Source organism: Hemibagrus wyckioides, linkage group LG24, assembly GCF_019097595.1.
Source record: "Hemibagrus wyckioides isolate EC202008001 linkage group LG24, SWU_Hwy_1.0, whole genome shotgun sequence".
NCBI lineage: Eukaryota > Metazoa > Chordata > Actinopteri > Siluriformes > Bagridae > Hemibagrus > Hemibagrus wyckioides.
In genome coordinates, this window is record NC_080733.1 from 19,505,214 (window position 1) to 19,518,762 (window position 13,549).

General features: G+C 38.5%; 1 protein-coding gene across 3 annotated transcripts in view; it reads right to left on the minus strand.

The window, feature by feature from the left end:
• Positions 1-13,549, minus strand: part of LOC131344717 (NACHT, LRR and PYD domains-containing protein 12-like) — a 94,319-nt gene that overhangs the window by 32,805 nt on the left and 47,965 nt on the right. For 2 of the 3 annotated variants that reach the window (XM_058377167.1, XM_058377166.1), the window contains exons 5-7: positions 5,523-5,579; positions 3,558-5,351; positions 2,370-2,543 (exon numbers count right to left, since the gene is read on the minus strand). The exons of the other annotated variant lie outside the window; for it this stretch is intronic. In XM_058377167.1, coding sequence (XP_058233150.1) covers positions 2,370-2,543; positions 3,558-5,351; positions 5,523-5,579 — 2,025 coding nt within the window. The remainder of the gene's footprint in view (positions 1-2,369; positions 2,544-3,557; positions 5,352-5,522; positions 5,580-13,549) is intronic. 3 annotated transcript variants of the gene reach the window in all.

A 13,549-nucleotide genomic window follows, 5' to 3' on the forward strand; every position in this document is an offset into this window, starting at 1 on the left:
ATATATATATATATATATATATATATATATATATATATATATATATATATATATATATATATATATAAATTAAACATACACTTTTTATTTTGTTTAACATGTCCGTTTGGTTTGCTACTCGTCGGTTTGCTAGTATAACCTGTGATGTGTTTTGCTTTTAAATGATATTGTAAACTCGATGAGCTTCGATGGTAGACCAGTTCTTCATTACAGTGTATGAACACACAGATGCATACTATCTGTGGTGGCTTTCAGTCTCTACTGTGTTCACACTGCACAATGGATCGGTGACAGGAGGTTTCACACTGCATCACTTCACAACAGGAAAAATCGCCAAAACTCTGTCTGGTCCACAAACTGCGTTTCACAACCGAAATAAGAAGGATATAACAAGATCACACATGAGATCAGAGTTATCACGCAGAACTGGAAATTAAATCCTACAAGAAGTTCACGATCCAAATGGTCAGTGCAGGGAACAAGGATTGTGTGTTCTGTATAATTGAACAAATGAATAATTTTGGTGTCCTGCGGCTGGTCAAGCAAATACGGTAATTCTGCTTTATTTCTGTTTGATGTATTGTAAAGCTTATTTATTCTGTTGATAAAAACCTATAAACTCTATTAAACTATAATATTGTGCTTTAACCGATGCCATGCTTGCTGATATTGTGGTATATAACTCCTCCCCGAACTATCCGCTACCCTGTATCTAACTCTCCCATTGGCTGTAGGTGATCAGGTTTCAGTAAGAGCTCTTTTCACACTGCAGGATTTGGAATCGAGTTTTATATTATATATTATATTATATATATTTATTTATTAGGGATGCCAAAATACTGAATATAGTATTGAAGCATTCGGTACGACCTCCACAGTTCAATATACGTATGTGAATCACGGTTTTTACGGATTTTTGTTGAAATTATTTCCATGTGTTTCATTACTCTCTGAACCGCCTGTTTGTCTTTGCCTGTACTGTATTTTTACGCTCAGACAGCCACGCCTCCCCGCGAGTAAATATCCAATCAGTGAGCGCTAAAGTTAGGAGAGCTTAACCATGCTTGTGATGTTGGTGTCAGATTTAAACTCTCACCAAGGCGAGTGGTGAAGTGAGAAAAATACGAGGAAGCACCGCTGTCTTTCAGATCTGTGGTGTGGGAACATTTCAGATTTGTTGTTGACTACGATGCCGATGAAACAAAAACGCTAAACAAAAAATGACTGTGTAAAGCACTGTTACACACGAGTTAACTACTGACATGGAAATACTTCCAATCTGCACACCACACATCTGCAGCTCCATCACCCAGAGATATCACTGTGTGGAAGCAGGATGGCAGAGCAGGTAACACAGGAACCCAAAAAACAACAGTCCCCAGCTGATTCCTTCCAGCATTCATACACAACTGGTTCCAAGAGACACAAAAAAATAACAAATGCAGTAGGGGTGTTCATTGCTAAAGATTTGCAGCCATTTTCAGTAATCGGTGCTCGACACACGGTACACACTATCGTCATGTCCTTTTTTCTTTTTTTTTTTTTTTTTTAGCACCGAGGCAATTCCCAACCTCTACGAAAAGACACACAAAAAAATCAAAAACTAATTGGCTAAAGCACAAAGATGTGTACATGTATACAAGTTGATTTTTGCATTTAAGTTAAATAAAGAGAATTGCAACTAAAACCAGTTTTTGTCTTCTTAAAATCTTACTGTTCCTGTCACCTAAGCAAAGAATAATGAAAAAAACACTTTAATTTGCCAAGCCATCAGAACCGAACCGAACCTATATATAGGACAGAACATCGGGGTAAATGAGGAACATGTGACATGGCAGGAAAGCAGAATAGGAGGGGAGTGGCACAAAACAGGTGGGGAATACACAAACAGAAAAGCGGGCTATGATGAATTACCTGCCAGCACCCCCTCTGTTGGTCTGGCATGGAGCTGGCCCAGTAGCTCATAACAAGTAAGCCCTGCTCACAGTTCACACCTTAAAGGAGACTGAAACGATTCCTGACTAATCATCTAAGAGAACTAATTAGCATAAACCAGCAGTCTCTCCCAAGCAACACTACAGAATCAACAACGCTATACAATGCAATTCAAACAGCATGACTCTGGATCCAACTGAGTTAAGGAGCAATACAAAAAGTCAGAAAATCTTACCAAAAAAATAAATTCAAAATAAAGAACTTAATACACACTGTATAGTGTATAGAGTGTAGATTAGACAGAAACACTGACTTATACATATTATCATAAAGAAACAAAAACAGAAATATGGAAAAGGGATGACTGGTACAATCGTATTTATAAGAGAGCTTTAATGTAGATGTTCATGTTACTCACAGAGAGATGATCTTACCTCAGTGTGTCCAGTTTACAGTGAGGATTCTCCAGTCCAGCAGAGAGACTCTTCACTCCTGAGTTTTGAAATCTATTCCCAGACAGATCCAGTTCTCTCAGACTGGAGGATTCAGAGCTGAGCACTGAGGCTAAAGCTGTACAGCCTTTTTCTTTTAGGCCACAATTATTAAAACTGAAAGCAAATACAAAATACAGGGCACAGTAGCACCAGTGTACATTATCAAACATATTATTAAACCTTTCCAAAATAGAAATATTAACTCTAAAATATATCTCAGAAGCTAATATTGCAACACAATAAATTATGTAATGTTTGCATATTAAATGAAACTAGAATGTTTCACTCACTAGAAAATGTGAGTGTGATTGTGAATATGTTGCTTAAACTATTGCAAGACATGCTCAAATAATATTTAAAAGCTAAAGTCACAGTTTATGTAGTTTATGTGGCTGTAGAGTAAGAATTCAAGCTGTAGGAACAGTTTAAAGACGATGCGTCCTTAAAAAAAACTCTTCCCCTACTCTAGCTGACGACACACACACACACACACACACACACACACACACACACACACACACACACACACAGTAGCGGTCTAAAGTCTGTGAAAAATACATTTAAAAATCCATATAAAATAAACTATAATACTTACCAGCATGAAAAGTAATAGCACACCTAAGCAGCATTTTAGCGTTGGAACCATGTTTCTAGCTATTACTCTTTAGGACTGGTAATGTTTATATGCTTGTTTACGACATCTACAGATGCGTTTACAGCACATACCGAAAATCCCCGAGAAAGACCGAACTGTACGGAAACCAGGGAAGTCCGTGAAAAATGCATGTACAAATTAATATAAAATAAACTACAATACTTATCAACATGAAACTTAAGCACACTTAAGAAACACATGATGAACATTTTAGCATTGGAACCAGAATTTTAGCTATTACCGTTTAGGACTAGTAGCGTGCCCAGGAAACGGAATAATAATAATAATAATAATAATAATAATAATAATAATAATAATAAATAGTAATGATAACAAGAGCGTGATTGCTGACGCAATCACACTAATAAAGAGAATTACATAGAACACAGACCATATATCCAGTCTGATGAAGTTCTTTAATCTTCTCTGCTGCTAACATTAACAGTATAACAGTTATATTCAGCTTTACTTACTCAGCTTTTCTGGATGCTGCAACCACAGGCAGGAGCTTCAGAAGAACCTCGTCTGATGTACAGTGTTTGTTGGTATATTTCTTAAGGACAAACACATCCTCTTCCTGTGCTGATGTCAGTAACACAAACACCACAGCTGACCACTGAGAAGAAGAAAGTTTGTTTTGTTGTAAATTTCCTGATTGCAGGTAGTGTTGGATTTCCTCAACTAGAGAATGATCATCCAGCTCATTCAGACAGTGGAACAGATTGATGGATTTCTCTGGTGAGGGATTCTCTGTGATCTTCTTCTTGATGTAATGAACTGTTTCCTGTCTGCTGTCAGAGCTACTTCCTGTCTGTGTCACTATGGTTTGTAAGAGGATCGGATTGGACTCCAGTGAGAGACCCAGAAGAAAGCGAAGGAACAGATCCAGATGTCCATTTTCCCTCTGTAAAGCCTGATCTACAGCACTCTTGTGTAGATCTAACATTGTAATTTCTCTGAGCAGTGTGGACATTTTAGAAAACAGTCTTTTCTGAAGAATATTTTTCTTTTTATTCATGAATGTCAGATGCACATACAGAGCTGCGAGGTGCTCCTGAACGCTCAGATGAACAAAGCAGTACACTTTACTCTGGTGAAGTCCAAACTCCTCTGTGAAGATCTGAGTACACACACCTGAATACACTGATGCTTCTGTCACACCAATGCCACACTCCATCAGGTCTTCCTCATAGAAGATCAGGTTTCCTTTCATCAGCTGCCTGAAAGCCAGTTTACCCAGTTTCAGAACCATTTCTTTATCTGCCTCTCTGCTCTCTGTGTACTTTTTCTTGATGATGTTTGTCTGAATGATGAGGAAGTGTGTGTACATTTGAGTCAGAGTCTTGGGGATCTCTCCACTCTCTGCTTCACCCAACATTCTCTCTAGAACAGTGGCTGAAATCCAGCAGAAGACTGGGATGTGGCACATGATGTAGAGGCTTCTTAATGACTTCAGGTGTGTGATGATTCTGTTGCTCAGACTCTGATCTCTGATCCTCTTCCTGAAATATTCCTCCTTCTGTGGGTCATTGAACCCTCGTACCTCTGTGACTCGATTAATCCACTCAGAGGGGATTTGATCAGCTGCTGCAGGTCGGGAGGTGATCCAGATGAGAGCAGAGGGAAGCAGATTCCCTTTGATCAGGTTTATCAGCAGCACATTCACTGATGCTGATTCAGTTCCATCACACACTCTCACTGTGTTCTGGAAATCCAGAGGGAAACGACACTCATCCAAACCATCAAAAATGAACAGAACTTTGTGCAGACTGGAAATGTTTGTTTCTTTCATCTCTTTAAAAAAGAAATGAAGAAGCTCCATCAGACTCAGTTTTTGGTCCTTCATCAGATTGAGCTCTCTGAAAGGAAGTGGAAATATGAGATGAACATCCTGATTTGTTTTCCCTTCAGCCCAGTCTAGAATGAATTTCTGCACAGAGACTGTTTTTCCAATGCCAGCGACTCCCTTTGTCAGAATGCTCCTGATGGGTTTGTCTTCTTCAGATAAAGGTTTAAAGATGTCACTGCAGCTGATTGGTGTTTCCTCTGTTGCTGCTCTCCTGGATGCTGCCTCGATCTGTCTCACCTCATGTTCATTATTGACTTTCCCACTGTCTCCTTCTGTGATGTAGACCTCTGTGTAGATCTCATTGAGAAGTGTTGGGTTTCTCTGGTTTGTTATCACATCATTTACATGCTGAAACGTCTTCATCAGATTTAATCTGCATCTCTCCTGAAGATGAGGTCCAGTGGTTACAGACCTACATCTGTAAAATGGTTATAGACATGTGGTGAGATAACAAGCACAGTCCCTGTAATACTGACTCTACTGTATATGTGTTTGATAAACTAATCAATCGGATTGGAGAAATGTTTATAATAGCAGTATAATAATGATCATACCACTGTCACAGTCTCACTTCAGAGTCTGATCTTACCCTGTGTCTGTGATTATGATCTTCTGCTCTGTTTTGTCTCTCCCTCGCTGGAGGTCACTGTGTGAAAAAAGGATTTTATATCACTGACCTGTGTTCTTCCTCACCATTATTCACATTACTCAAAATTATGGCTTTCAGCATCAAATCTGCTTCATGATTTACAAATGAAAATGTCAATAATTCTGATGGATATGTTTTTGAACTGATTTTACTAGAATGGAGCTATTTTGCTATAATTATCAAACTATATATTTAGTTTGATAATTATAAACTATTTTAGAGTTTATTTATTGAGTGTTAAAGAGCTGAACATCATGTATCTTTGGCTGTAGTTGATACTGTTAGAGAGAGAATTACCTTTCATATATTGTAACTTTTGGTTTTGACAGCTCAGGTCAAAGGTCAGGTGTTTAATGACTTTCACATGTCAATCAACAGAGTGGTCAACAAAGGGGGTTACAAAAAGGTCAAAGATCAAATGACTAAGGAATGTGTAATGACTTCTACATGGCGGTCAACAGAGTGGTCAACATTTATAACTTGAATAGCCCCCATTACAGAGATACCATATGATTAATGATATGTAATTAATAGTAAGTATTAAAAAGGTCAAAGGTTAATGACTAATGAGTGTGTAATGACTTCCAAACATTGGTCATATAATCAAATAATAATTAGGATTTCCGGTTAAAACGTCATGGAGGTCTAAAGTCATTACTTTAAATGGATTTACAGCCAAACACACAGACAGACGGACACACACACACACACACACACACACACACACACACACAAAATTTGAAAAATAAAGACACACCCACCATTTTTCCCTTGAAATGCTCTACTTGTGAAATATTGGTGATTCTTTGAGCGCAACTATGGCCACTTGTCCTGATGCCCCAAAGAAGCTGAAATCTACTTTGGGGAGATTTGCAAAAATTTTAGAGCATAAACATATTCAGTATTGGTCGTTGTCAAACGGTTGTACAGCCGGGTTTTTTTTCAATGCGGAATCAGCAGACGTAGTGCTTTTCAGGTTATCTGGACCGGGGCACATCCACTGGAGGAGCATCACTTTTGATCAGTGTGACTGGGAAAAGTTTTGTAAATGGTGTAAGGACCAACAATACCCCGAGCAATACTCCCCCCCCCACCCATTTCGGGTAAATTCACCCTATAAAAGCTAGCACTTCCAAAAAGTTTGACATTCAGGTGTCTACCGCAAGGTTTCACATCTTTGGCTGAAGAACTTTTAAGTCTTCAAAAATTTAAGACTTCTCAAACCAAGGACTTCACAACAGGTAAGAACTTAAATTATCCTATACGTGATTTAATCTTATGAAATATTCAGAAGTTAAGTATACCCCGTCAACTTAAGCAGTCATGTTGTATTTAGATAGGAATATTATATCTTTTTATTACAGAACAAGAGCAGACTATGCTTATCTGATTCTAGTGTCTAGGTGTCACGAAACACCAGAGATGAGCAGGTAAGGGCAGGTTTAATCCCCAGAAGGGGTACGTTTATTGATGTTTGAATATGGGTGGAGAAAGGAGAGAGAGGAATACTCAGCTGAGTGAGATGGAACCTGGAAGCCAGAGCGGGAAGGAGATGGAAACGCCGTGCACGGAGATGAGTGGAGTTAGAGAGAGCAGCAACCGAGGTGAGAAGGGGAAGATAGCAGTTGGGGCTCAATCGTAGAAATAAGAGTAGCTCGGAGGCTAAAGCTAACGTATGGAAACGAAGCATATAGTCAGTTTCTCAAACGAGACCAGACGGGGAGGAAGTGGAGAGAGTGCTCTTAAATAGAGGAGTGGAGGTAAGAAACTAATGAGGTGCAGGTGAACTCAATCAGTATTCGGGTGAGCGAGTGCGCTGATGAGGGGTTGGGTCCGGCGTGCCTGTGACACTAGGACTATCAAAGTGAAGCCATAACTTAATAACATACATGTTATTAAGTTAATATTTTATATGTTTTACTGATTATTTAGAAAACGACATTGTGATCATTTCTGACGACAAGTTTCCTCACCCTGTCGCACAAGCCCCTAGGAATCTAAGAAAGCCGGAGCATCAAGACCCTCAGGCTTTCCAAAGACCTATAGTTGTAGTATTACCACAGCCTAGACCAAATCAACAAACTTCACATAAGTCACGTCATAAATGCATGAATACTTTGTAAAACCTTAAAACATATGGCATATATGTTTATATTTTGTTTGTGTTGTAATCAGAATTCGAGAACACTTCGACGGTCAGTGGTGATTCTAGTGATTCCGGTGGGTTGTGTGTTTTATAAATAATTTTATTCTATTTTCACCTACTCATTCAGTGCATAAAGCTCTCTCAAATTTCTGTCTTCTTTTAGATGTTTCACAAGGAGAACAAGAGGTGATTGAACAAATAGAGGAATTTGACTTGGTTCGAGAAGAAAACGTTCAAGAGGATTTTATACCGGAATATAACGCAGATGCAGAAGAAGAAAATGCTCAAGAGGATTATTTCTTGCACGCTCCTATAAACGATCAAGAGGAAATAGGACAATTACGGGGATGTAACTTTGGTCAAGAACAAAACCTTGAGGAGTTTAACGGTGCAATTGCAGAATTATTTCAAACAAGACTAGGATTACTGGAGAACTTTGATCATCTACATTATTCACTTCAAAACCGACCAGGTAGGGATCTTGTTGGATTTTTGCTTATCAATCATGAGTACTTATATAGATTTTTGACGGTGAATGATCATTTGATAAGAATTCTCTCCCAAGACTAGAAATAACAATGGCACAGAAGCGTTCAAATAACATTTCATTTTCAGAATGTAAAAAAATTAGAACTGAAGATACCCCATCATCACCATGTGATTTCAGTTTTGAAAATTCTTCAAATGGTCTGTTACAATATGACCCATACACAACCCTGAACCCATATTTAACTGAAGCTGTTAATGCACTGAACGAAAGTTTGATTCCATCACACCAGCTTGTTAGTCAGTGTCCTAGTGTAGATGAGATTGCATCAACTGCACCGGTGACTCTGTGCGACATATTCGACCAACTAAACCTGACCAACTAAGTCTGTTAAGATTACAGAATGGTATAAATGATTTCCAACACTCTGTACAATTAAATCCTGCCTTAATCGACGCAGTAAATGAACTAAACAAAAATCTAAGGACTTCAGATGAGATCATTAGTCATAATGAAAATTCCAGTCATGATAAACACACCGTTGTCTCCACACGACGTATTTTACGAATTAAACCAAAGTCTGTTGGGGTTGCAAAATAGTCTGAATGAAGGTCATTCTATGCAGTTGAACCCCGCCTTAATAGATGCTGTAAATCAGTTGAATGAAAGTTGGACCTTATCTACTGATCACAGCGTTAATACCGTCTCAACTCCTGAACCCTCTCAACAACACAGCCCATTAACTCCTCAAGATCTGTTTCATAATCTAAATCAAAGTCTACTTATGTTAAACGACAGCCTTGTTAACTTATTCACAAATCTCAAGCAAAAGCATTTGATAATGAGAACGTATTTGAAATGCCGAGCGATCTAAATGCTCAAATAGATGTTGCTGATCCAAATGTTCAGATAGATGTAATTGATCTAAATGCTCAAATAGATGTTGCTGATCCAAATGTTCAGATAGATGTAATTGATCTAAATGCTCAAATAGATGTCGCTGATCCATCTAAGTGTGAAATTTTTACAGACAATTCACTAGAATTAGTCATCCAAATAGTTAGACCGCCTCGCGGTGGTACAGGTAGTAAAATACAATTAGTAAAATATTCAGTTCAGAAGTTGTTCAGAAAAAAATGAGACATCTGTACATCTTTCACAACAAAGACATGTGCTTTGCATTATGCGTTGCACAACTTTTGAACCCTGGAAAAAACGATTTTCAGGTCGAACAGGTTGCTAAACAGATCCAACACACTGTAGGATTAACTGAAAACACAGCGGTCACGTTTGCAGATGTGTCTAAATTTGAGACGCAGTTAAACTGTAAAATCGTGATCTTACACTGTTGTAAAAACAAATCCGGATACTCTTTCTTTCAAAACACCAAAACTCCACACGAAAAAACAATTTACTTGTTTTTACACAATAACCACTATTATGGGGTTACAAACATCATGGGTCTTTTGGGGTCTAGTCATGTCTGTCGTTTTGTCACTCTGGGATTAACGATTTGCGCAAACACCAGTGTGAATTTAGTTGTAACGTTTGCCGCAATCCAGATTGCTACAAACAATCTAAAAATGTATCCCGATGCCCAGATTGTTTGAGATTGACAAACATAAGGCGAGGCTTCAGTTGAGCAATGGTGAGTATTCTTTGTGTGAATCTGGCTTCTACTGTGGGGAATGCAATAACAGGATACATCAGAACCCATTTAACTGTAAAAAACGTGTGCTCTATGGCTACGTGTAAACTCTGTGGCGAAAAATTTGATCCAGACACAGAACATAACTGTTTTATACAACCGATAAAGAAAGAATCGAGAACCAGGAAATACATCTTTTATGATTTCAAGACCAGACAGGAAATAGGAACTCGTATAGCTTTCACGGAAGGGAGTGGGTCGGAAGGAGACGGGTGCGTCGAATACTGCATAAACGACGTCGACATTTTGAGAAAGGGTTGTTTAGCTTTCAGAAATGAAATTCTGCAAAGTACAAAGGTCGACCCTTTTAAATGCATAACGATCGCTTCTGTGTGTATGAAGATCTTCAGAACTATGTTTCTCCCCCAAAACACGCTAGCTATTCTGCTGCTTGACAATTACCTCAACAGGCAGAAATCTTTCTCAACACCCTCAATTCAGTGGCTCGAATACATTTCCGCCACACAAAACCTTCCCATTCAACACGCGTTGAACAAAGGTGGGGCCAGGTTTGGTAACTATTTTGTAGACGGTTACTGCGAAATTGGTCAGACGTGAAAGGTTTTCGAGTTTCTTGGTTGATTTTATCACGGTTGTGAAAAGTGCAAGTCACAACTATGTGGGAGCACGAGTGGAGTGAAATGAAGAAAAGTGACAGCCATGTGATAAACTTTCTAAGAGAGTTTCACTTCCCCGAACGTTTAAACCCTCGAGATGCGCTTTATAGTGGACGCACCAATGCATTACATCTGCACTATCTAGCCAAACCCAGGGAGAGAATCATTATTATGATTTCACCTCTCTATACCCGTATGTAAACAAGACAAAAATGTACCCAACCGGCCACCTGACCATCATTTTCCGGGACTTTGAGCCTCTGGAAAATTATTTCGGTATAATTAGAGCAAAAGTGCTGCCACCTAGAGGCCTGTGGGCACCCGTTCTCCCTTTCCGTGTAAATAACAAACTCCTCTTTCCTCTATGTAGGGCATGCAGCAAGCTGCAACAAAAACAATGCGATCACACAGATCAGGATAGAGCTCTCACAGGTACCCGGGCTTTGACTGAAATAGCAAAAGCCATAGAAAAAGGATACAAAATTTTAAGTGTTTGAAGTCTGGCACTTCCCCAATAAGCGTGACAATCTTTTTACCGACTACATTAAAATGTTCCTCAAGACCAAGCAGGAAAGTTCAGGATATCCAACCTGGGTAGTAGATGAAGCCACTAAACGTGAGTACATAAAGAAATATGAAGAAAATGAGGGAATTAAACTAGACCCAAATAACATTACAGTTAATCCTGCCAAAAGATCAGTGGCTAAACTCGCATTAAATTCATTGTGGGGTAAGATGTGTCAAAGACCTGACAGATCGAACACAACTCTGATTAGCGATCCTGCTGAGTTTTTACAGTTCATGTTCTTGGATGTGTACAATGTTAACCAGTTCGCTTTTTTGAACGACAAGGTAGCACTCGTGCAGTGGCGTTATGCAGACGATAGACTCATTAAACCCGGGAATGCTAATGTTTTTATTGGGATCTTCACTACCGCGTATGCTAGACTTGAGCTGTACAATCTGATGGACCGACAGAATCAACACTGTTTGTACACCAACACCGACAGCGTCATTTTTAAAAGTAAGGAAGGTGACTGCATGCCGCCTCTGAGTGATTATTTAGGTGGTCTTACCAGCGAACTAGATGACGGCGACCAAATTTTTGAATTCATAAGTGCCAGCCCTAAAACATATGGATACAAAACAATAAAAGGAAAAACAACAATGAAAGCTAAAGGTATCACTTTAAATTACACCAATTCCGAAATTGTTAATTTAAAATCTCTGACAGAGCTGGTGGACAATCGTGAAAAATCGGGACCAAGCCGGTCAGCTTATAACCTCACAAAATCAAATTGTGAGAGTTAAAAAGGGGTTTCATTTGAGAAACCAGCCACAGTTGAAAAGGTTCAGGGTTGTATATGATAAGCAAGTTTTATTACCTGATTTCACAACTCTCCCTTACGGGTACTAAGGCTGTTCATGTATATATGTATGTATGTATATATATGTAAGTATGTATGTATGTATAGTTTATTTTGTTTGTTTCTGTTGATTTGACACATCATCAGTCATGGAAAATATGAATGTGAATGCTTTTGATGCCAGGATGCAATTACCTTTTTCATGTATCGTGTGCGGACCTAGTAATAGCGGTAAATCATATTTTATCAAGCATCTGCTGGAAAACTGTAAAGAGGTATTTTCAAAAGTCCCTGAAAATATTGTGTGGATTTTTTGTTGTTGGCAACCTCTGTACGATGAATTGTTGTCCAAAATAAATATAAAATTTCTTCAAGGAATCCCTGATTCGTTGTGTGACGATGAACTATTTCCCCCCAACAAAACAAACTTATTGGTAATCGATGACTTGATAGAAGCTGACAGTAAGAATGACGAAGTAGAAAAAGCTTTTACAAAATACACCCATCACAGAAAACTGAGCGTCATCTATCTTGTTCAAAATTTGTTTTTCCAAGGCAAAGCTAGTAGAACCATTAACCTAAATGCCAACTACATGGTTCTTTTTAAAAACCCTAGAGATAAATTACAGATCAGCGTACTATCTCGTCAAATGTATCCTGATAACAGCAAGTATTTTTTAGAATGTTTTCGAGATTGACATCAGTCCTTAACAAAATGTTAACACAATTAACATGGAGACCGCAGACAAAATGTATTTAATCCCTCAACATCAACTCGATAAACTTAGAAACATCACCACTGAGAAAGAAAGCTTAAGAAAGACTGCTGAAAACAACTTGGATGAGACAACATGACACATTTTGTTAAGGACTGATGTGAATGATTATGAGAAGGCTAAACTCTATGCATTGGCACTGCAAAAATTTTTAAACTTGGTAAAATTAGGAGATCAGGAAACCGCTCAACTAACCTTAACCCTGCCTAAAATACCGGAAAGCAAAACAGAGACAACCGTGACTGAAGGTCCATCACTTCCGGGAGATGGAATCGTACAAGAAGTGCTTGCTAATGTTTCAACGAGGAGCAAAAGAAATGCATCGTACATTATGGAAAATTTTTTTAAATTTAATTTTTTAAATTTTTAAATTTACCATACATAGACATTATGCGGTTAAAGGAATAACCTTTAGCTCTATGACCCAGAAAAAATACACAGTGCAGAGGTAAAATTTTGAACTTGTACAGGGTTATATTTTATTTTGCTACAGTTTTTTCTCAAAAAATAATCGATAGAATCAGGAAAGAGTTCGTAATCTGGTGGGTTTCCATATGAGTCAAAAAATTCCCCGCAAGTTTCATCATTAATACATAAAGCTAGCCAATGCTCGCCCTGCATGTGTCTCGGATGTGTATTTGCGATAAACAGAGCTGGAAATCTTGTCAAGGTGTTCGTAGGTAATTCATCGCTGGCCACCACACCGCAGAATATTTTAGTTATTTCAGGGCAACTTCTCATAACATCCATCAGTTGTCCAGTGTCCATTTGTTACTGGTAATCGATGAGCATGTTTCTTCTATTGTTTACTTCTAGAATGCTGTCGAAACTAGCGTACACCATTAGATTCACGGTTCTCGGAAGGG